The 24,232-nt window shown below is 44.3% G+C and overlaps 1 protein-coding gene and 1 long non-coding RNA gene across 4 annotated transcripts in view; one reads left to right on the top strand and one right to left on the bottom strand.

Moving 5' to 3' along the window:
- Window positions 1-24,232, bottom strand: part of LGR5 (leucine rich repeat containing G protein-coupled receptor 5) — a 314,155-nt gene that overhangs the window by 12,204 nt on the left and 277,719 nt on the right. For all 3 annotated transcript variants that reach the window (XM_063927462.1, XM_063927463.1, XM_063927464.1), the window contains 4 exons: window positions 13,596-13,661; window positions 13,329-13,400; window positions 12,865-12,936; window positions 2,292-2,417 (listed from right to left, as the gene is read on the bottom strand). In XM_063927462.1, the coding sequence (XP_063783532.1) occupies window positions 2,292-2,417; window positions 12,865-12,936; window positions 13,329-13,400; window positions 13,596-13,661 (336 nt within the window). The remainder of the gene's footprint in view (window positions 1-2,291; window positions 2,418-12,864; window positions 12,937-13,328; window positions 13,401-13,595; window positions 13,662-24,232) is intronic.
- The window catches only part of LOC134932757 (uncharacterized), a 91,123-nt gene that overhangs the window by 11,790 nt on the left and 55,101 nt on the right, over window positions 1-24,232 (top strand). The window lies entirely within an intron of this gene.

A 24,232-nucleotide genomic window follows, 5' to 3' on the forward strand; every position in this document is an offset into this window, starting at 1 on the left:
CTAAAGTGCAAGAACCTTAATGATGGCAAGTTCCAGGGCTACTGAGATTTATAGGAAACTTTAGACAGCCACAGCTAGCGTGCCAACTGTTGTCAGTCCCCTACTCACGTAGACAATGTGGTAGACATATTTTCTTTATGCTATTCATCGTAATCTTGAATGCATAACAGGAACGATAAATTATAAAGGAAGTGTACTAAATAAAAGCATGCTATAACATGTCCGAGCAATTATTTGTTTGATGTCATCTTTGTTTTAATGTTTGGAGAACTTTTATTTCTAGACTAGAACAACATTTTCCCATTACTAGTCATAGTGGCCATTCATTGATAGATAACACAACCCAACAGCAGGAAAAAACACCTGTCCAATTGCCAAATTTTCAGGTATTTTGGAGTTGCTGAATTAAAATATGAAAGTAGTTTTATTGAATTGGCTTGAGATAATGGATACTCTCATTTAATAGGAAACTTAGCCATAACGTACAGTATGTATATGGGAATCTACTGGAATATTCTAGAAGTGATCAGCCACCCAAACAGCAGGCAGTTGGCAGTTGAGCAGTTTGCATTGTTTTTCTTGTGTCTCATTTGTGTATCTCAAAAATTATAGCCAATCTAGCAAAACTGATGTCATATTCGGAATCAGCACCATAAAGTTACCCCGAAATTGCTATACTGGGGAGTATGTCACCACCCCACATGGTGTGTAACTCTTCTGAGCCCCATAGGAAAAGGTCCCCATACCACCAATAGTCAGGTTTGTGGACGGATCTTGCATGTGCATGCTCCAGGTGATCTAGAGTTGTAGACAAAATCAACCACATCTGCAGGTGAATGGGCATAACTGTGAATATACAAATATATGCCTGTTTTCCTATGCATCTCTTGCACCAAGAATATTGCTGATGCATGTCTGCACTTATACAGATGATGGTAAAACCAATGGCTAGGGTGGTGCAGGCGCATAGAGATACACAATTTTACACATGGTGAATAGCTACATTTTATCCATGCACACAATGTGGGTGTAATTATGGCCGACTTGCATTCAGCTCTATGTTAATCCCTATGGGGTATATTCAATTAGGGTCGAAAACTGCCGTCTGTCGAAAAGACGGCAGTTTTCGACTTTTTAAGGTCGAATAGTGATTCGACATATTCAGTCCCATCAGTTTTTATTCGACAAGTCGTGGAATTACTTGTCGAATAGTACGTGAATCGGCGGTATAGCTGACAATTCATGTACTTTTGAGTGAAACAGGGCCAAATTCGACAGGATTTGGCCCCGTTTCCGACCATCTCGGTCCGACAAAAAAATGTCGGACTGAGATGTGGGACCCAGAGGAGGAGAGGGGGGAGAGCCGCGGGGAACCGGGGGACAGCCGCGGGCATACAGGGGAGAGAAGCGCTACAGCACAGCGCTGCAGCAGGATGTCTCACAGCCGCGCCGCTCACGGCAGCTTCCACCCGGCTCCAGCAAGTGAGGTCACGCTTGCTGGAGTCGGGTGGACACTGCCGTGAGGTCAGGCGGCTGTGAGTCAACCTCCTGCAGCGCTACTGTAACGCTGCTCTCCTCCGTCTGCCCGCGGCTCCCCCCCTCCTCCTCTGGGTCCCTCATCTCAATTCGACTTTTTAAAAGTTGAATTGAGATGAGATTGAATAGGGGTTGTCGGATCCATTCCAACAAATGCATGTCGGAATGGATCCGACCCTAATTGAATATACCCCTATATGTCTGCATACCATATAACAGATGATTTGCTGTATTAATCCCTATATATCTGAGTACCATCATGTAAGAGATGATGCATTAAACCCTATATGCCTGAGTACCACCAAGTAAGAAGTGATGTATTAATCCCTATATGTCTGAGTACCATCATGTAAGAGATGATGCATTAATCCCTATATGCCTGAGTACCACCAAGTAAGAAGTGATGTAGTAATCCCTATATGCCTGAGTACCACCAAGTAAGAAGTGATGTATTAATCCCTATATATCTGAGTACCATCATGTAAGAAGTGATGTAGTAATCCCTATATGACTGAGTACCACCATGTAAGAAGTGATGCAATTTTTCTGCATACAATATTTGCACTGGACAGTGTTTTATAAAGGTGAATATTCTCAATAAAAAATGACTAATAATAATAATAATAAAAAAAACACATAGAAGCTCAACAATTAATAGGATGGAATAAATTATTAAAAACACTGTGTCCCATGTTAGACACACGAGTCCTCCCAGCACTCTAGTAATTAGTACTGCTGTAAAATGAATTGCTCACCTGAGCTTTGGAAAATGCTCTGATGGAATGAGTTCTTGCAGGGCAGTGTTTCCTGTCAGTTTCAAATGAGTCAAACCATTCAATCCAGTAACGGGAAATGAAGTCAGATGGTTGGAGGAAAGATCACTGCAGAGAAAGAGAGAAATTACTGTACAGATGTTTCAGCAGGACTGGGACAGCAAAGATGATTGTTCATAATCAAATCAATTATTTAAATCTTCTCATTAAACCTTGTTATCTTATTTGTCAACTAATTTTATATTGAAAAACAAATTGCAAGTTTTAATAATGAGTAAGTGCAATTTAAGGTAAAACTCTAGCTTATACCTTTTGAATATAAACACACATTGGGGCTCATGTACATTTATTACATGTGATAGGATATTGGGGCTCATGTATATTAATTACATTTATTACATGTGATAGGATATTGGGGCTCATGTATATTAATTACATTTACTACATGTGATAGGATATTGGGGCTCATGTATATTAATTACATTTATTACATGTGATAGGATATTGGGGCTCATGTATATTAATTACATTTACTACATGTGATAGGATATTGGGGCTCATGTACATTAATTACATTTATTACATGTGATAGGGTATTGGGGCTCATGTATATTAATTACATTTACTACATGTGATAGGATATTGGGGCTCATGTATATTAATTACATTTATTACATGTGATAGGATATTGGGGCTCATGTATATTAATTATATTTATTACATGTGATAGGATATTGGGGCTCATGTATATTAATTATATTTATTACATGTGATAGGATATTGTGGCTCATGTACATTTAGAAATTATTATTTGGGGTTTTTATTCTTCTTTTTGCACAAAATACTAGAGATGAGCGGGTTCGGTTCCTCGGAATCCGAACCCGCCCGAACTTCAGTTTTTTTTACACGGATCCGAGCGACTCGGATCTTCCCGCCTTGCTCGGTTAACCCGAGCGCGCCCGAACGTCATCATGACGCTGTCGGATTCTCGCGAGACTCGGATTCTATATAAGGAGCCGCGCGTCGCCGCCATTTTCACACGTGCATTGAGATTGATAGGGAGAGGACGTGGCTGGCGTCCTCTCCATTTAGATTATAAGAGAGAGAGATTTACTGGAGATTAGGACTAGGAGGAGTACTGTAGAAGTGTAGAGAGTGCAGAGAGTTTACTAGTGAGTGACCACCAGACAGTGCAGTTTATTTAATATATCCGTTCTCTGCCTGAAAAAAGCGATACACACAGTGACTCAGTCACATACCATATCTGTGTGCACTGCTCAGGCTCAGCCCAGTGTGCTGCATCATCTATATATATTATATATCTGTCTGACTGCTCAGCTCACACAGCTTATAATTGTGGGGGAGACTGGGGAGCACTGCAGTGCCAGTTATAGGTTATAGCAGGAGCCAGGAGTACATAATATTATATAGTGAGTGACCACCAGACAGTGCAGTTTATTTAATATATCCGTTCTCTGCCTGAAAAAAGCGATACACACAGTGACTCAGTCACATACCATATCTGTGTGCACTGCTCAGGCTCAGCCCAGTGTGCTGCATCATCTATATATATTATATATCTGTCTGACTGCTCAGCTCACACAGCTTATAATTGTGGGGGAGACTGGGGAGCACTGCAGTGCCAGTTATAGGTTATAGCAGGAGCCAGGAGTACATAATATTATATTAAAATTAAACAGTGCACACTTTTGCTGCAGGAGTGCCACTGCCAGTGTGACTGACCAGTGACCTGACCACACTGACCACCAGTATAGTTAGTAGTATACTTATATTGTGATTGCCTGAAAAAGTTAAACACTCGTCGTGTGACTTCACTTGTGTGTTGTTTTTTTTTTTATTCTATAAAAATAAAACTCATTCTGCTGACAGACAGTGTCCAGCAGGTCCGTCATTATATAATATATAATATATACCTGTCCGGCTGCAGTAGTGATATATATATATTTTTTATATCATTTATCATCCAGTCGCAGCAGACACAGTACGGTAGTTCACGGCTGTGGCTACCTCTGTGTCTGCACTCGGCAGGCAGTCCGTCCATAATTGTATACCACCTAACCGTGGTTTTTTTTTCTTCTTTATACATACATACTACTACGACATCTCTTTATCAACCAGTCTATATTATTAGCAGCAGACACAGTACAGTACGGTAGTTCACGGCTGTGGCTACCTCTGTGTCTGCACTCGGCAGGCAGTCCGTCCATAATTGTATACCACCTAACCGTGGTTTTTTTTTCTTTCTTCTTTATACATACATAGTTACATAGACATCTCTTTATCAACCAGTCTATATTAGCAGCAGACACAGTACAGTACGGTAGTTCACGGCTGTGGCTACCTCTGTGTCTGCACTCGGCAGGCAGTCCATAATTGTATACTAGTATCCATCTCCATTGTTTACCTGAGGTGCCTTTTAGTTGTGCCTATTAAAATATGGAGAACAAAAATGTTGAGGTTCCAAAATTAGGGAAAGATCAAGATCCACTTCCACCTCGTGCTGAAGCTGCTGCCACTAGTCATGGCCGAGACGATGAAATGCCAGCAACGTCGTCTGCCAAGGCCGATGCCCAATGTCATAGTACAGAGCATGTCAAATCCAAAACACCAAATATCAGAAAAAAAAGGACTCCAAAACCTAAAATAAAATTGTCGGAGGAGAAGCGTAAACTTGCCAATATGCCATTTACGACACGGAGTGGCAAGGAACGGCTGAGGCCCTGGCCTATGTTCATGGCTAGTGGTTCAGCTTCACATGAGGATGGAAGCACTCAGCCTCTCGCTAGAAAAATGAAAAGACTCAAGCTGGCAAAAGCAGCACAGCAAAGAACTGTGCATTCTTCGAAATCCCAAATCCACAAGGAGAGTCCAATTGTGTCGGTTGCGATGCCTGACCTTCCCAACACTGGACGTGAAGAGCATGCGCCTTCCACCATTTGCACGCCCCCTGCAAGTGCTGGAAGGAGCACCCGCAGTCCAGTTCCTGATAGTCAGATTGAAGATGTCAGTGTTGAAGTACACCAGGATGAGGAGGATATGGGTGTTGCTGGCGCTGGGGAGGAAATTGACCAGGAGGATTCTGATGGTGAGGTGGTTTGTTTAAGTCAGGCACCCGGGGAGACACCTGTTGTCCGTGGGAGGAATATGGCCGTTGACATGCCAGGTGAAAATACCAAAAAAATCAGCTCTTCGGTGTGGAGGTATTTCACCAGAAATGCGGACAACAGGTGTCAAGCCGTGTGTTCCCTTTGTCAAGCTGTAATAAGTAGGGGTAAGGACGTTAACCACCTCGGAACATCCTCCCTTATACGTCACCTGCAGCGCATTCATAATAAGTCAGTGACAAGTTCAAAAACTTTGGGTGACAGCGGAAGCAGTCCACTGACCAGTAAATCCCTTCCTCTTGTAACCAAGCTCACGCAAACCACCCCACCAACTCCCTCAGTGTCAATTTCCTCCTTCCCCAGGAATGCCAATAGTCCTGCAGGCCATGTCACTGGCAATTCTGACGAGTCCTCTCCTGCCTGGGATTCCTCCGATGCATCCTTGCGTGTAACGCCTACTGCTGCTGGCGCTGCTGTTGTTGCTGCTGGGAGTCGATGGTCATCCCAGAGGGGAAGTCGTAAGCCCACTTGTACTACTTCCAGTAAGCAATTGACTGTTCAACAGTCCTTTGCGAGGAAGATGAAATATCACAGCAGTCATCCTGCTGCAAAGCGGATAACTGAGGCCTTGACAACTATGTTGGTGTTAGACGTGCGTCCGGTATCCGCCGTTAGTTCACAGGGAACTAGACAATTTATTGAGGCAGTGTGCCCCCGTTACCAAATACCATCTAGGTTCCACTTCTCTAGGCAGGCGATACCGAGAATGTACACGGACGTCAGAAAAAGACTCACCAGTGTCCTAAAAAATGCAGTTGTACCCAATGTCCACTTAACCACGGACATGTGGACAAGTGGAGCAGGGCAGGGTCAGGACTATATGACTGTGACAGCCCACTGGGTAGATGTATGGACTCCCGCCGCAAGAACAGCAGCGGCGGCACCAGTAGCAGCATCTCGCAAACGCCAACTCTTTCCTAGGCAGGCTACGCTTTGTATCACCGCTTTCCAGAATACGCACACAGCTGAAAACCTCTTACGGCAACTGAGGAAGATCATCGCGGAATGGCTTACCCCAATTGGACTCTCCTGTGGATTTGTGGCATCGGACAACGCCAGCAATATTGTGTGTGCATTAAATATGGGCAAATTCCAGCACGTCCCATGTTTTGCACATACCTTGAATTTGGTGGTGCAGAATTTTTTAAAAAACGACAGGGGCGTGCAAGAGATGCTGTCGGTGGCCAGAAGAATTGCGGGACACTTTCGGCGTACAGGCACCACGTACAGAAGACTGGAGCACCACCAAAAACTACTGAACCTGCCCTGCCATCATCTGAAGCAAGAAGTGGTAACGAGGTGGAATTCAACCCTCTATATGCTTCAGAGGTTGGAGGAGCAGCAAAAGGCCATTCAAGCCTATACAATTGAGCACGATATAGTAGGTGGAATGCACCTGTCTCAAGCGCAGTGGAGAATGATTTCAACGTTGTGCAAGGTTCTGATGCCCTTTGAACTTGCCACACGTGAAGTCAGTTCAGACACTGCCAGCCTGAGTCAGGTCATTCCCCTCATCAGGCTTTTGCAGAAGAAGCTGGAGACATTGAAGGAGGAGCTAACACGGAGCGATTCCGCTAGGCATGTGGGACTTGTGGATGGAGCCCTTAATTCGCTTAACAAGGATTCACGGGTGGTCAATCTGTTGAAATCAGAGCACTACATTTTGGCCACCGTGCTCGATCCTAGATTTAAAGCCTACCTTGGATCTCTCTTTCCGGCAGACACAAGTCTGCTGGGGTTGAAAGACCTGCTGGTGACAAAATTGTCAAGTCAAGCGGAACGCGACCTGTCAACATCTCCTCCTTCACATTCTCCCGCAACTGGGGGTGCGAGGAAAAGGCTCAGAATTCCGAGCCCACCCGCTGGCGGTGATGCAGGGCAGTCTGGAGCGACTGCTGATGCTGACATCTGGTCCGGACTGAAGGACCTGACAACGATTACGGACATGTCGTCTACTGTCACTGCATATGATTCTCTCAACATTGATAGAATGGTGGAGGATTATATGAGTGACCGCATCCAAGTAGGCACGTCACACAGTCCGTACTTATACTGGCAGGAAAAAGAGGCAATTTGGAGGCCCTTGCACAAACTGGCTTTATTCTACCTAAGTTGCCCTCCCACAAGTGTGTACTCCGAAAGAGTGTTTAGTGCCGCCGCTCACCTTGTCAGCAATCGGCGTACGAGGTTACATCCAGAAAATGTGGAGAAGATGATGTTCATTAAAATGAATTATAATCAATTCCTCCGCGGAGACATTGACCAGCAGCAATTGCCTCCACAAAGTACACAGGGAGCTGAGATGGTGGATTCCAGTGGGGACGAATTGATAATCTGTGAGGAGGGGGATGTACACGGTGATATATCGGAGGGTGATGATGAGGTGGACATCTTGCCTCTGTAGAGCCAGTTTGTGCAAGGAGAGATGAATTGCTTCTTTTTTGGGGGGGGTCCAAACCAACCCGTCATATCAGTCACAGTCGTGTGGCAGACCCTGTCACTGAAATGATGGGTTGGTTAAAGTGTGCATGTCCTGTTTTGTTTATACAACATAAGGGTGGGTGGGAGGGCCCAAGGACAATTCCATCTTGCACCTCTTTTTTCTTTTCTTTTTCTTTGCATCATGTGCTGATTGGGGAGGGTTTTTTGGAAGGGACATCCTGCGTGACACTGCAGTGCCACTCCTAAATGGGCCCGGTGTTTGTGTCGGCCACTAGGGTCGCTAATCTTACTCACACAGTCAGCTACCTCATTGCGCCTCTTTTTTTCTTTGCGTCATGTGCTGTTTGGGGAGGGTTTTTTGGAAGGGACATCCTGCGTGACACTGCAGTGCCACTCCTAGATGGGCCCGGTGTTTGTGTCGGCCACTAGGGTCGCTAATCTTACTCACACAGCTACCTCATTGCGCCTCTTTTTTTCTTTGCGTCATGTGCTGTTTGGGGAGGGTTTTTTGGAAGGGACATCCTGCGTGACACTGCAGTGCCACTCCTAGATGGGCCCGGTGTTTGTGTCGGCCACTAGGGTCGCTAATCTTACTCACACAGCTACCTCATTGCGCCTCTTTTTTTCTTTGCGTCATGTGCTGTTTGGGGAGGGTTTTTTGGAAGGGCCATCCTGCGTGACACTGCAGTGCCACTCCTAGATGGGCCCGGTGTTTGTGTCGGCCACTAGGGTCGCTAATCTTACTCACACAGCTACCTCATTGCGCCTCTTTTTTTCTTTGCGTCATGTGCTGTTTGGGGAGGGTTTTTTGGAAGGGACATCCTGCGTGACACTGCAGTGCCACTCCTAGATGGGCCCGGTGTTTGTGTCGGCCACTAGGGTCGCTTATCTTACTCACACAGCGACCTCAGTGCAAATTTTAGGACTAAAAATAATATTGTGAGGTGTGAGGTATTCAGAATAGACTGAAAATGAGTGTAAATTATGGTTTTTGAGGTTAATAATACTTTGGGATCAAAATGACCCCCAAATTCTATGATTTAAGCTGTTTTTTAGTGTTTTTTGAAAAAAACACCCGAATCCAAAACACACCCGAATCCGACAAAAAAAATTCGGTGAGGTTTTGCCAAAACGCGTTCGAACCCAAAACACGGCCGCGGAACCGAACCCAAAACACAAAACCCGAAAAATTTCAGGCGCTCATCTCTACAAAATACGCATTTCCATACTGCGCTTGCGGCCCAAATGATGCACATGCACACTTCTGTATGCAAATTTTGTCACATCTGTTACTCCCGGCTCCTTATGTAGCCCAAGTACAGTAAGAGCTTGTTAGCAGATGCCTATTCACCTGTCAACAGGTGTATAATGAGAGGCTAGGATGATTACGATTAGCAGCAACAGCTAGCCACATCTAATTGGCTGATTGCTCCCCCCATCTGACAGTACTTAATTCATTAGTGTGGCTATTGTATGAAGTTGTGGCCATCTATTCGCATTACATAATAGATAGTAGTAGAACGTCATCCCTGCAAGGTCACCTCGGTGGCTGCAACCGCCTGCGGAGAGCGTGGCGCACAGTGTACAAAGCCGCACAAAGGGGGTCACGTAGCAACTTTTTGCTGCCCGTGCGATCAACTAGACGCAGGGCTGCTATGCAAAAAAAGTTTCCTGTAAAACAAGACCAGGGTAAGAGTTACTTACCCTGTGCAATCGATCCAGCGATACAGGTCCCGGAATTGACTTCAGACATCCGCCTTCCAAACGCCTGGACACGCCTGAGTTGGACTCACCACTCCCCGAAAACGGTGAGTTGCCTCCCGGTTCCGCCTTCCTCCTGTCAATATTCTTGCGGTCACCGCTGCGACCGCTTTCTTCGGTAGCGGCGTCACTGCCTGGCGATGGCCGTCACCTGGCAATGGCGCGCCTGCGCAATGCGGCCGCCACGCATGCGCAGTTCTGACCCGAACGCATGGCTGCGAGGAAGCGCAGTGTGCGATCGGGTTGGAATCACCCCCAAAGTCTCTTTAACACTAAAGGAAACATGCAACATGACTACAGAGACTGGGTATCCTAGGCTACCGGCCCAAGGTACACAGTAGGTGCATTGTCTGCTCCAGCACTCGATGCCCGTATTTGTTTTGGTTTTTAATTATATTTTATACTGTTCACTTTTATTATTATATTTCAAGACCCTATTCTTTTTGTGTATATGACACTACTACATTTTGTATTCTATAAAAGTGTAATGAGACTTTTCTGTAAAGTATAAAAAAGGTTATGTGACTGTATCATTTACTGCTAACACTGTCAAACCACATCTGTACAATGGGGGTAATTCAGATCTGATCGTAGATGTGCTAAATTTAGCACGTCTACTATCAGTTTCTCAGACATGCCCCGCATGTCTGCCCCCCCCCCCCCCCTTTCCTCCACAAGGGTGCAAAAGCATCGCACAGCGGCAATGCTTTTGCACCCGGCGAGTAGTTCCCTGTCAGTGCAGCTCCTGCGCACTAGCAGGCGGCTTTATGCCATGTTCCCGGGGGCGCAGTGGCTGCATGTGATGTCACGCAGCCACCACGGCTCACCACCACAACGGTCTGGACACGATTGCGTTGTCCTGGCCGCGCCCCACCAATGGCGTTCTAACACTGTTGGCACGCCCCTGCCCGCCCTGCGACCACCTCTGCCTGTCAATCAGGCAGAGGCGATCGCAGCCCTGTGATGCTTTTAGCATCTCACCGGCTCCCGGAGTGCACATGTCAGAGAGCATCAATTGTGACTCTGCTAGAGTTGGTCATCCTCGTGTGTCCAGATTTGGGGAGCAGACTTCCTAGGCTGCCAGGGCATTCAGTCGAGCAAGTGAGCTCTATGTCCAGACATGTTCCATCTACTTGTCCACCATTGGGACCTACCAGACATCACTATGACGGTATCTCAACAGAACTACCAGCTACCGAGATGTGGATCCCATACAGGGATCCTGGGGATCTCATGGTGGACACTCTGACAGTGATGTGGGTGTTACATCTTTCCTCCAATACTGATGATTCAGTGGGTTCTCTGTAAATTGAAAATAGAGTGGGGGGACAGTGATCCTGGTGGCTCCAGACTGACCACAGATTGATCACAGCAGGTGTGGCATGCAGATTTCCTGGGCCGCTCCACTGCGTCTGCCTCTATGACCGGATCTTCTTTCTCAGGGCTTGTGCTTCCATCCAGATGCTTGCAATATCCATCCTAAGAGGGTAGGGGTTTTTAAGACAGGTAATTTGTACCATGCTTAATGTCCAGAAGCTTTATTCAGCTAAAATTATCACAGTGTTTGGCGGACGTATGTGAAATTTGGCCAAAGGCTTCTACCTCAGGTCATTCTGGCTCTAATGAGTTCTTTCCATTCTGCAGATTGGTCTGGATTTTGACTTCCAGCTCTCTTTCTTGAAGGTACAGATTTCAGCTCTGTTTGTTCTCTTCCAGAGGCATATTGCACTCTTACCTGATGTATGGACATTTTTTCAGGGTGACCAACAAACAAACAAAGAGGAAGGGGGGTGCAAATCCCCACCCCCAAATTCCCTTCCGCACACTGAAAATTACCTGTAACCATCCCTGAATCTATCTGGTAATAAAATTCAGAGAATTCGTCACAAATGTTTGCAAACACATGTTTAGCTGCTGGCCACTTCACGGCTTCTCTGATACAGCAGTACTAACTACTTGATAGCAGTGCCCACATTGGGCCATGTAATTTGTCACAGTACGCCTCATAATAAAGGCCATTACTAAAACAGTTCCAGACTGAGAGCTAACTTACCAGGGAGCCACCCCCAGGATCTCCCATTGGCACTACAAGGAACAGCATGCCTTCCAAATGCTGCTCCCATTCAATGCCTCATGCACACAAGCATGGTGGTCTCCAAGTGCAGCTACCGTTTGTTCATCCTGTGTTTCCCTGGAACCTATCTTTGGTTCTTCGGACTCTTGGTTTGCTCTTTTGGAGCCTTTGGATCCAGTGGATTTTCATTGGCTTAAGTCTACCTACTTGCCATAGCATCAGGTCTGATTTGAGTGCCTTGTCTTGTCATTCCCCCTTTTTGATCTCACATTTGGGTTAGGCCATTCTGTGGCCTCGCTAAGTTTGCGTGTCCACATCAATCAGGAGGTTGCGTGTCCACATCAATTTGTGGTATAGGCTTTCAATGTTCCTGACTCTTCACCAGAGGAAGCCTCTCTGTATTTAGTGGGGAATCTCAAGATTTATGCGGACAGGACCAGAGACTTCCGCAGGGTTGATTCTCTGTTTGTCCTGTATGATTTTCATGACTGGCCGGGTTCTAAACAGACTTTGGCCTGGTGGCTCTGTTTGACTATCCGCTACACCTACTCTGCAATGGATTAGTTTCTGTGTTACCGGCTCTCTTGCCACTGTGTGTGTTGTGTGTGTGCCAGTCTTTCTTTTCCCTCTCCTTTTTGTTGCTCCTTTCCATGGACATGCTAAATTAACTGGCTGGCTGGGGGCGGGGTATAGGGGAGAGGGAGCCCTGGACTGCTGGGTAACTAAAATGGAGCCCAGACTTTCCTTTCCAGGCTATACCCATCATCCTCCCTGTGCCCCCTATGGTCTTAGAAAATGATTTAACAAGTGTTTGGAATATTAATTTCAGCTGGAATAAAAGCAATATATAAAAAGCCCATCAATTAAAAGTGTTTATATGTCTAATATCTATACAATATGTGTGTGTTACGTTTGTCATATATTACAGCTCAGCTATCAATATCAGCACTCACAATACCACAAGTACAAATCTTGGACCATATTTACGGTCTGTATTACCATAGGCTGATGAAAACATATACAAATGCAAATCCTTTATAAAAGCCAAAAAGTAAGAAACTCAGTACTGCACATTTATCTGAATAATACTTACAGCTTGGTAAGAGAGGGCAAAGATGAAAATGAGTTAGGGTGAATGAGTGCTATTTTGTTCCACGCCAAGTCCCTGTACAGTATACATAGAAGAAGTTATAAGAATGATGAGTATATTGTACCATTATGTAATATCAGTTATATGATTTAATTGTATATCCAACCCAGACTAAGCAAGTGATGGAATTCTTAATAGAAAATATATTTTTTTTTAGAATGAACTAAATATACATATAGATCCTAATGATAAAACAACAACAAACAGACCCAAAACAAATAAAAAACAAAAAAGACATATGGAAAACTATATACATACATACACATATATATATATATATATATATATATATATAAATAAATTGGAGGATATTCTTTTTGTGATTGCTTAATTAGTTAAATTCATTATAGTGTTTAATATTCCTGTAACATGGTTTCAAACCAACAAGGGATTTGCAGAGCACTCACAAAGATCGCAGAACAATCAGCTGCTGAAAGGTGCTGGATCTAATTTCATAGATTTCATTATGACGCAGATCTCTGAAAAGAAAGACAAATTATAAGTGGGTTGCAGGAGCATGAAATTCCATAAGAAACCTTTCTCCACCATCAAATCACCTTTAGTGTTAATGGAAGTAAAGAGTTTATGTTTGAAGTGATATGATGTGGAAGGCTTAAGTCACAGTGAGAGAATGATCTGTACAACACCTGGCTGCACCAGTAACAAATACTCACATCTTCTGAAGCCGCTGACACCCAGAGAAGCTTGGCAAATCCTTGATATGATTATACGACAAGTCTCTAAAATAATAAAGCAAATATTAACACCAAATAATGTAAAAAATGGGCACAAACCTAAACATGTAAAGGAAGGACACCACATTAAGAAACAACATATGCCTGTGACCATTTCTAACGTCACTTTGGCACAGTAAGTACTGTTTTATATGTAAAGGAGTGATAGAGTATGCCGCTGAGTTAGACATTAGCCCCCATGATAAGTTGCATCCCAAAAACATAGGTATTACTCCACATGCTGTATAAGATTTTCTGTGAGAAAAGCTACAACAGATGTATCAATATCATGTTTTTTTTCTTTAACCACTTAACAGATGATTTTTTTTCTGCACAAAACTGCTCTGAAATTGTTGTTTTTTTAAAATGACTTAATAAAGTTTAAAAAGTGTTTTTAATAAAATATGAAATTATTTTAGTTAGAAAAATAAATCTAGGGGGTGTTTTGCACCTCATCCCCGCATGTGAATAACCCACTGGCAAGAGACCCAACAGTGGCATTAAGTTCTAATAATAGTGCCCCCCCCCCCACACACACACCCCGTTAGTAGTAAAAACCCCATCATGTTTTATAATCCACCCCCCTGTTAAAAAAAAAAACAACTTTTAGGTACCTGTGACCAGGGTATTTTTATTTATTATTACACCCCCCCCCCCCCCCCCCTTCCCTCACCATAATTTCTCTGACGTCCTAGTGGATGCTGGGACTCCGTAAGGACCATGGGGAATAGCGGCTCAAAAGGGCACAAAATAAAAGCTTAAGGATCAGGTGGTGTGCACTGGCTCCTCCCCCTATGACCCTCCTCCAAGCCTCAGTTAGATTTTTGTGCCCGGCCGAGAAGGGTGCAATCTAGGTGGCTCTCCTGAGCTGCTTAGAATAAAAGTTTAGTTTAGGTTTTTTTTATTTCAGTGAGTCCTGCTGGCAACAGGCTCACTGCATCGTGGGACTAAGGGGAGAAGAAACGGACTCACCTGAGTGCAGAGTGGATCGGGTTTCTTAGGCTACTGGACATTAGCTCCAGAGGGACGATCACAGGTTCAGCCTGGATGGGTCACCGGAGCCGCGCCGCCGTCCCCCTTACAGAGCCAGAAGAGACGAAGAGGTCCGGTGAAATCGGCGGCAGAAGACATCCTGTCTTCAGACTAAGGTAGCGCACAGCACCGCAGCTGTGCGCCATTGCTCTCAGCACACTTCACACTCCGGTCACTGAGGGTGCAGGGCGCTGGGGGGGAGCGCCCTGAGACGCAATATAACAGTATATACCTTAGGTGGCAAAAAGAATACATCACATATAGCTCCTGGGCTATATGGATGTATTTTAACCCCTGCCATTTTTACACAAAAAAGCGGGAGATAAGGACGTCGTGAAGGGGCGGAGCCTATCTCCTCAGCACACAAGCGCCATTTTCCCTCACAGCTCCGCTGGAAGGACGGCTCCCTGACTCTCCCCTGCAGTCCTGCTTCAGAATCAGGGTAAAAAAGAGAAGGGGGGGCATTTTTGGCAGCAAATAACGATAATAACAGCAGCTATAAGGGAATAACACTTATATAAGGTTATCCCTGTATATATATATAGCGCTGGGTGTGTGCTGGCAGACTCTCCCTCTGTCTCTCCAAAGGGCTAAGTGAGGTCCTGTCCTCTATCAGAGCATTCCCGGTGTGTGTGCTGTGTGTCGGTACGCGTGTGTCGACATGTATGAGGAGGAAAATGATGTGGAGGCGGAGCAGTTGCCTGTGTTGGTGATGTCACCCCCTAGGGAGTCGACACCTGACTGGATGATTGTATTTAAACAATTAAGTGATAATGTCAGCAATTTGCAAAAAACTGTTGACGACATGAGACAGCCGGCAAATCAATTAGTGCCTGTCAAGGCGTCTCAGACACCGTCAGGGGCGCTAAAACGCCCGTTACCTCAGTGGGTCGACACAGACCCTGACACAGATACTGAGTCTAGTGTCGACGGTGACGAGACAAACGTAATGTCCAGTAGGGCCACACGTTACATGATCACGGCAATGAAAGAGGCATTGAACCTTTCTGACACTACAAGTACCACAAAGATGGGTATATACACACATACTGGTGTTATACTGCGACCAGCAATCGCCTCAGCCTGGATGTGCAGTGCTGGAGTCGCATGGTCGGATTCCCTGACTGAGAATATTGATACCCTGGATAGGGACAATATTTTGTTAACTATAGAACATTTAAAGGATGCATTACTATATATGCGTGATGCACAGAGGGATATTTGCACCCTGGCATCAAGAGTAAGTGCTATGTCCATCTCTGCCAGAAGAGCGTTATGGACGCGACAGTGGTCAGGGGATGCGGATTCCAAACGGCACATGGAAGTATTGCCGTATAAAGGGGAGGAGTTATTTGGGGCTGGTCTATCGGACCTGGTGGCCACGGCAACGGCTGGAAAATCCACCTTTTTACCCCAGGTCACTTCACATCAGCAGAAAAAGACACCGTCTTTTCAAACTCAGTCCTTTCGTTCCCATAAGTACAAGCGAGCAAAAGGCCACTCCTTTCTGCCCCGGGGCAGAGGAAGAGGAAAAAGACTGCACCATGCAGCCGCTTCCCAGGAGCAGAAGCCCTCCCCTGCTTCTGCCAAGTCTTCAGCATGACGCTGGGGCTTTACAAGCAGACTCAGATATGGTGGGGGCCCGTCTCAAGAATTTCAACGCGCAGTGGGCTCACTCGCAAGTGGATCCCTGGATTCTACAGGTAGTATCGCAGGGGTACAAACTGGAATTCGAGGCGTTTCCCCCTCGTCGGTTCCTGAAGTCTGCTTTACCAAAGTCTCCCTCCGACAGGGAGGCAGTTTTGGAAGCCATTCACAAGCTGTATTCCCAGCAGGTGATAATCAAGGTACCCCTCCTGCAACAAGGAAAGGGGTATTATTCCACGCTGTTTGTGGTACCGAAGCCGGACGGCTCGGTGAGACCAATTTTAAATCTGAAATCCTTGAACACTTACATAAAAAGGTTCAAATTCAAGATGGAGTCACTCAGAGCAGTGATAGCGAACCTGGAAGAAGGGGACTATATGGTGTCTCTGGACATCAAAGATGCTTATCTCCACGTCCCAATATACCCTTCTCACCAAGGGTACCTCAGGTTTGTAGTACAAAACTGTCATTATCAGTTTCAGACGCTGCCGTTTGGATTGTCCACGGCACCTCGGGTCTTTACCAAGGTAATGGCCGAAATGATGATTCTTCTACGAAGAAAAGGCATTTTAATTATCCCTTACTTGGACGATCTCCTGATAAGGGCAAGATCCAGGGAACAGTTAGAAGTCGGAGTAGCACTATCTCAAGTAGTGTTACGTCAGCACGGGTGGATTCTAAATATTCCAAAATCGCAGCTGATTCCAACGACACGTCTACTGTTCCTAGGAATGATTCTGGACACAGTCCAGAAGAAGGTGTTTCTCCCGGAGGAGAAGGCCAGGGAGTTATCCGAGCTAGTCAGGAACCTCCTAAAGCCAGGCCAGGTCTCAGTGCATCAGTGCACGAGGGTCCTGGGAAAAATGGTGGCTTCTTACGAAGCGATTCCATTCGGAAGATTCCATGCAAGAACGTTTCAGTGGGATCTACTGGACAAATGGTCCGGATCGCATCTGCAGATGCATCAGCGGATAACCCTGTCGCCAAGGACAAGGGTGTCTCTCCTGTGGTGGCTGCAGAGTGCTCATCTACTAGAGGGCCGCAGATTTGGCATTCAGGATTGGATCCTGGTAACCACGGATGCCAGCCTGAGAGGCTGGGGAGCAGTCACACAGGGAAGGAATTTCCAGGGCTTGTGGTCAAGCATGGAAACATCTCTTCATATAAACATTCTGGAACTAAGGGCCATTTACAATGCCCTAAGTCAAGCAAAACCTCTGCTTCAGGGTCAGGCGGTGTTGATCCAATCGGACAACATCACGTCAGTCGCCCACGTAAACAGACAGGGCGGCACGAGAAGCAGGAGGGCAATGGCAGAAGCTGCAAGGATTCTTCGCTGGGCGGAAAATCATGTGATAGCACTGTCAGCAGTGTTCATTCCGAGAGTGGACAACTGGGAAGCAGACTTCCTCAGCAGACACGACCTTCACCCGGGAGAGTGGGGACTTCACCCAGAAGTCTTCCACCTGATTGTAAACCGTTGGGAAAAACCAAAGGTGGACATGATGGCGTCACGTCTAAACAAAAAACTGGACAGATATTGCGCCAGGTCAAGGGACCCTCAGGCAATAGCAGTGGACGCTCTGGTAACGCCGTGGGTGTACCAGTCAGTGTATGTGTTCCCTCCTCTGCCTCTCATACCAAAAGTACTGAGAATCATAAGAAGGAGAGGAGTAAGAACTATACTCGTGGTTCCGGATTGGCCAAGAAGGACTTGGTACCCGGAACTTCAAGAGATGCTCACGGACGAACCGTGGCCTCTACCTCTAAGAAAGGACCTGCTACTGCAGGGGCCTTGTCTGTTCCAAGACTTACCGCGGCTGCGTTTGACGGCATGGCGGTTGAACGCCGGATCCTGAGGGAAAAAGGCATTCCAGAAGAAGTCATCCCTACTCTGGTCAAAGCCAGGAAGGACGTAACCGCAAAACATTATCACCGCATTTGGCGTAAATATGTTGCGTGGTGTGAGGCCAAGAAGGCCCCTACAGAGGAATTTCATCTGGGTCGTTTCCTTCATTTCCTGCAAACAGGACTGTCTGTGGGCCTAAAATTAGGGTCCATTAAGGTTCAAATTTCGGCCCTGTCGATTTTCTTCCAGAAAGAACTGGCTTCAGTACCTGAAGTTCAGACATTTGTAAAAGGGGTGCTGCACATACAGCCTCCTTTTGTGCCTCCAGTGGCACCTTGGGATCTCAATGTGGTGTTGAGTTTTCTAAAGTCACATTGGTTTGAACCACTTTCCACTGTGGACTTAAAATATCTCACATGGAAGGTATCGATGCTGTTAGCCTTGGCTTCAGCCAGGCGTGTGTCAGAATTAGCGGCTTTATCATATAAAAGCCCTTACTTCATTTTTCATTCTGACAGGGCGGAATTGAGGACTCGTCCTCAATTTCTACCTAAGGTGGTTTCTGCATTTCACATGAACCAACCTATTGTGGTACCTGCGGCTACCAGGGACTTAGAGGACTCTAAGTTGCTTGACGTTGTCAGGGCCTTGAAAATATATGTTTCCAGGACGGCTGGAGTCAGAAAATCTGACTCGCTGTTTATCCTGTATGCACCCAACAAGCTGGGTGCTCCTGCTTCTAAGCAGACGATTGCTCGTTGGATTTGTAGTACAATTCAGCTTGCACATTCTGTGGCAGGATTGCCACAGCCAAAATCAGTAAAAGCCCATTCCACAAGGAAAGTGGGCTCATCTTGGGCGGCTGCCCGAGGGGTCTCGGCTTTACAACTTTGCCGAGCAGCTACTTGGTCAGGGGCAAACACGTTTGCTAAATTCTACAAATTTGATACCCTGGCTGAGGAGGACCTGGAGTTCTCTCATTCGGTGCTGCAGAGTCATCCGCACTCTCCCGCCCGTTTGGGAGCTTTGGTATAATCCCCATGGTCCTTACGGAGTCCCAGCATCCACTAGGACGTCAGAGAAAATAAGATTTTACTTACCGATAAATCTATTTCTCGTAGTCCGTAGTGGATGCTGGGCGCCCATCCCTAGTGCGGATTGTCTGCAATACTTGTATATAGTTATTGTTACAAAAATTCGGGTTATTATTGTTGTGAGCCATCTTTTCAGAGGCTCCTTTGCGTTTATCATACTGTTAACTGGGTTCAGATCACAAGTTGTACGGTGTGATTGGTGTGGCTGGTATGAGTCTTACCCGGGATTCAATATCCTTCCTTATTATGTACGCTCGTCCGGGCACAGTATCCTAACTGAGGCTTGGAGGAGGGTCATAGGGGGAGGAGCCAGTGCACACCACCTGATCCTTAAGCTTTTATTTTGTGCCCTGTCTCCTGCGGAGCCGCTATTCCCCATGGTCCTTACGGAGTCCCAGCATCCACTACGGACTACGAGAAATAGATTTATCGGTAAGTAAAATCTTATTTTAAATATTTAACTTTACGTCCCCCACCCCCACTGGTCAAAGTTTCCCTATTGGGAGTTGGCCCCCCACACCCCTCATTTGCATATTCCGCCCACAGCAGTGCGCTTACAGGGGGGGACTGACCAGTCCCTCCTGCTCAGGGGCGCATATATAGAGGAGGAGTCCCATGTGCAGGCTCCGACTGGGACCCCTCCTCTCTAGCTGGTGATCCTAGCGCTGTCCCAGAGTCTAGTGTGCATGCGCAGGTCTCTGGGAAAATGGAGTGGCGGACATTTTCCCAGTGATTTCCTTACTGCGCATGTGCAAAACACCGGGAAAATGGTGACATGCCATTCTCCTGGTGATTTCTGCGGCACTGCTGTGCCGATGCACCGCAAACCCTGCACCCATTATAAATACGCCAGTGCCTCTGCTGCAGCTGATCTCTGCACATGCAGAGATCAGCTAAATCGTGGGAGAGGAACAAAGTTCCCCTCCCTGCGCTGTGCCTTTACGGAGCATGCGCTCCAGAATGCCAGCTGCATGGTATTCTGGGGCGCGATTCTGGCAGGGTGTCACTGCTGGTTCCAGGCACACTAAAGGGGCAGCACACAATAGGGGCTGAGGGTTGCGGATGCCGGGGGAAAGCTGTTTGCATGTGATGAGACCAAGACAGGTCACAGACTACTGCCATTGGTCACATCACATGCGACCATGACAGGCAAGGTGTTACGGGATCTCTCAAAGCACTGCACAATAAAGATGGAGTAGAATTTAAGGCACTGAATGGTACATAAAGGCTAAGTGGAGAATCAGAGATATCTTGTGGCTTCTTATTTTCAACGCAAGTAGTTTGGAGTATTAAATTGAATTCCAAATGTGCCAAGGAGTGCTATAGACTGCTCTTTCTACAAATGTGTGCTCATACATCTAGCCTCAATACGCTCACAATGGGAGATACGTGGCGCAAGCGAAATGACAATTCCTATACAACTCTGCTCGTGTTGGGCATATTTTTATTGCAGAAAATGCGTCTTAGTTAGAATTAAATAATATGTGGGGGCCATTAAAACAAATGTTGCAGTGTATACTCTTTTGAACCTTTGCATAGTTCCAAAATTATTTGTGCTAAGCAACAACAAAATAAATATGTTAATGTCTTGAAATATGTTTTAAAAGTAGATATTTAGCTATCTACAGTGATACTAGCGACTTACTGTAGATTCCTGTATGGCAGTGGTGTCAGTGTGGGTTGGTGGCTTGCTATAAGAACGTGAGGTTTCTGAATTGCATGAAGTTGTTTTGACATTTATTCATGAATGAGCCCTTGTCATCTCAAAAGGGAGTGTTCTCTATGCACACCCCAACCTTTCTGTAAGCTAACATTTTCTTTTGGTCCCTGAAGGCTCCCATGCTGCAAACCTAGTCAGGAGCTTATTATACATCACCACAGTTCCTTTGATGCAAGTAATTATTACATACTTGGACAAATTACAGCTAGATGCTCTTTCTACCTAATCTAATAAATTATGTTCTACATAAACACAGAGAGCCCCAAACAAGTATCTTGCCCATGATTTCATGTGGCCTTAAACCAGCTCCGGTGCTATGCGCAAAAACGTCTGCACTTGGAAAGAAAAGGTGACACAAAAAATGTCACCTGCTCAACATACATGACTCATATAAGTCTTCCTTTTACACAATGGTTTTATTATTTTACATGAGGTCATCAAATGTAAACATATCCCCCATAATATTTTATTATTATGCCGGGCATACACGGTCAGATTAAATGCCTGTCAGAATGACAGGCATGCTATATGATCCCACTGATATCTGGACATACACTGTGAGATCTCTCACAGTGTAATGTCCTAGATATCAGTAACAGGGGAATGTTCGTGAGTCGGCCACGACAGGGCGTACACTGGCCAATGCGGCCGACCAAGCACTTTGAAAATATTGAATTGGAGGGACATGCTGGACGATCTGGCACGCCAGACCGGTCGATTATTTTTTAATCAGTTGCCCGCATACACACTTCAATTATCCGCTGATATCGGTCAGATCGGTCAGATAATTGTAGCATGTATGCCCATCATTAGAAATATAAAGAAAGAAAAAAAAAAATATATAAGCAAAATAGAAAAAACAATACATAACCAATATAATAGCTAACTAGTAGAGACAAAATCAAGTACAGTTCCTTTTGATTTTCAGTACTATATTTGGAAATTAGTTTTTTTAAGATTTAACTTTTAATAATAATAATTTTACATTTAAATCACCTTCTGTGGTTATCTATGGCCTATGTGAATTAAAATGAACAATATGTCAGCTTCTTATTTACTAAATGCTGTAGTAGCAAACCTGGATATAGACATATATTGATATGTCAATATCAGCAATTAACCTGCAATGTACAATGTTACTTTTAAAGTTCTATCTAATCATTTGAAAGGGACATGTTAAAATTCAATATAATTTATTTAAAGAAAAACAGTACAAAATGAAACCACAAAAAACACCAGAATAAATTCACAAATTCCTTCTTGATAAATTCCACCCTAACAGTGTGTATCTTCTTTTAATTATTGAAATTATTATTTTTAATAATGTATTATTTTTATTATTTCATTTTTTTTATTATGTTTCAAATTCCAGAAGACAAAAAAAGTTAACATATATATATTGGAAATATAACCGTAGCGGTTTTGTTGGTTACACTTACTCAGTGTCAAGTGCTCACAATCATTACCCAACATGCAGCTATTGAAGGATAAATGTTTCCATACGTATTACAAAACATATTTTAGACAGTGAAATACACAGTAATGAAAAATTCAATATAACATTTAAAAATATATATTCAGTCTTTCTAGCCTGTGAAGCAGTAAGCCATGCTTACGTGTCTAATTAAATACAGGTACATCCAAATCAACCAATCAAATCATATTCAGATGAAACTCCTACTTGAATAAAAGAAGTTTTATGTGCTTGTTGGCAGCTTCAAAGCGGATTAAATTACCTCTTAAGTGCTCTAATGCTACCTTGCATCACAGAAATTTACTATAGAAAGTAAATAAACATCAGTATCCCCAATTAATCACTGTTATGGAAGACTGGACATGAGCCAGATACAACTTACACACATCTGGACTGCTTTACATTGGACATGCTCAGTGACCATAATGTTAGGGTTACACTTATTACTTCAATAGATGAGCTCAGGCACATATTTTGGGTTGTGTCCTTCATGGATATAATTTTTTACTTGTGAAAGATTCAATATCACAATTGGTATTTTTTTTTTAAATATTTAGATTGCAATTCACTTAATCTTTATATCTTTCTCACACAGATTTATCCATGTACATAGTACAGGAGAAGGGTCTCTGTAGGCAAAACGGTCACCTATTAAGAGCTGTGGCAGACTACTGTATAGCCGATTTGTTTAATGATCCAGCAATGCCAATATACCATAACTTCCACTATATATAGCCAATGTGGTACACATAAAAGAAGTAGAAATGCTGAAGCAGTGTAGGTTCTGGGTAAAGCAATGCACTGGGGCCCCTAAGCACACATTCATAGGAACCAATTTCAAAAATTCGGTCCTGATTGCTCAAAACCAATTAAACTGGATTATGATTATTAAAGAAGCTCTTTTGGAAACCATATATGATACTTGTTTCTGGACAAAGGTAAGGTTGCTTTATTCTCTGAAACTGCTATTTGTATGTTCTGTCCATATGGGCAGTAGCTTAGCATTAGAAGCAGAAAGTCCTGTTTCATATTTATGCAATCACACATTTTTGTTTTTAGAAATAAACGAGTATAAAACAAACAAACACATGTTCCATCAGCAATGCAATGCTACGTGTTTCAAAAACTAATAGAGTAAAAATAATGAATCCTATAAATATAATCAAAATCTGTACCTAATAATCTCTCTCTTGTAAATGCTCCACATTGTTGGCTTTCAGAATATCACAGTGTGCCTAATGCTTTACTAAAAAAGTTTTTTTTTTGTCATTTGGAACACGGAACTTGGATCTTGCTCATTGTACAGATACAGGCATTACAGACCAAAAACACAACACGTCTATAAATATAAATTTCCCCCTTTAAACAAGTAAATGTGTATGGCATATTTGTGGAAAGTTTTACAACATTCACATTTGGTAATAAAGCAATAAATTGTAATCAGTGTTATTACACCAAATGCCAAGTGAAAGAACACCATATGCATTCACAATGATCTAATAGCTGCTGTCATAAATTATCTTTTTTTTCTATATTTGTTAAGGAAAATAAACCAGAGCTCTGAGTTTGAGAGTCTACAGCAAAGTCATGCATGTCTAATTCTTATCAAATGTCATTTGTACATCATGATATGTACACACATTTACTGGGTTATTTTCTACACTAGTGATTGGACACTGACAGCAAATAGATCAACAAGATTTTATTGACGTCAGTACTTTGTAGGTCCACCATGTGCAGTGATTACTGCAGACAACTTCT

This window comes from Pseudophryne corroboree, chromosome 6 (assembly GCF_028390025.1).
Source record: "Pseudophryne corroboree isolate aPseCor3 chromosome 6, aPseCor3.hap2, whole genome shotgun sequence".
In the NCBI taxonomy this organism is placed as follows: Eukaryota; Metazoa; Chordata; class Amphibia; order Anura; family Myobatrachidae; genus Pseudophryne; species Pseudophryne corroboree.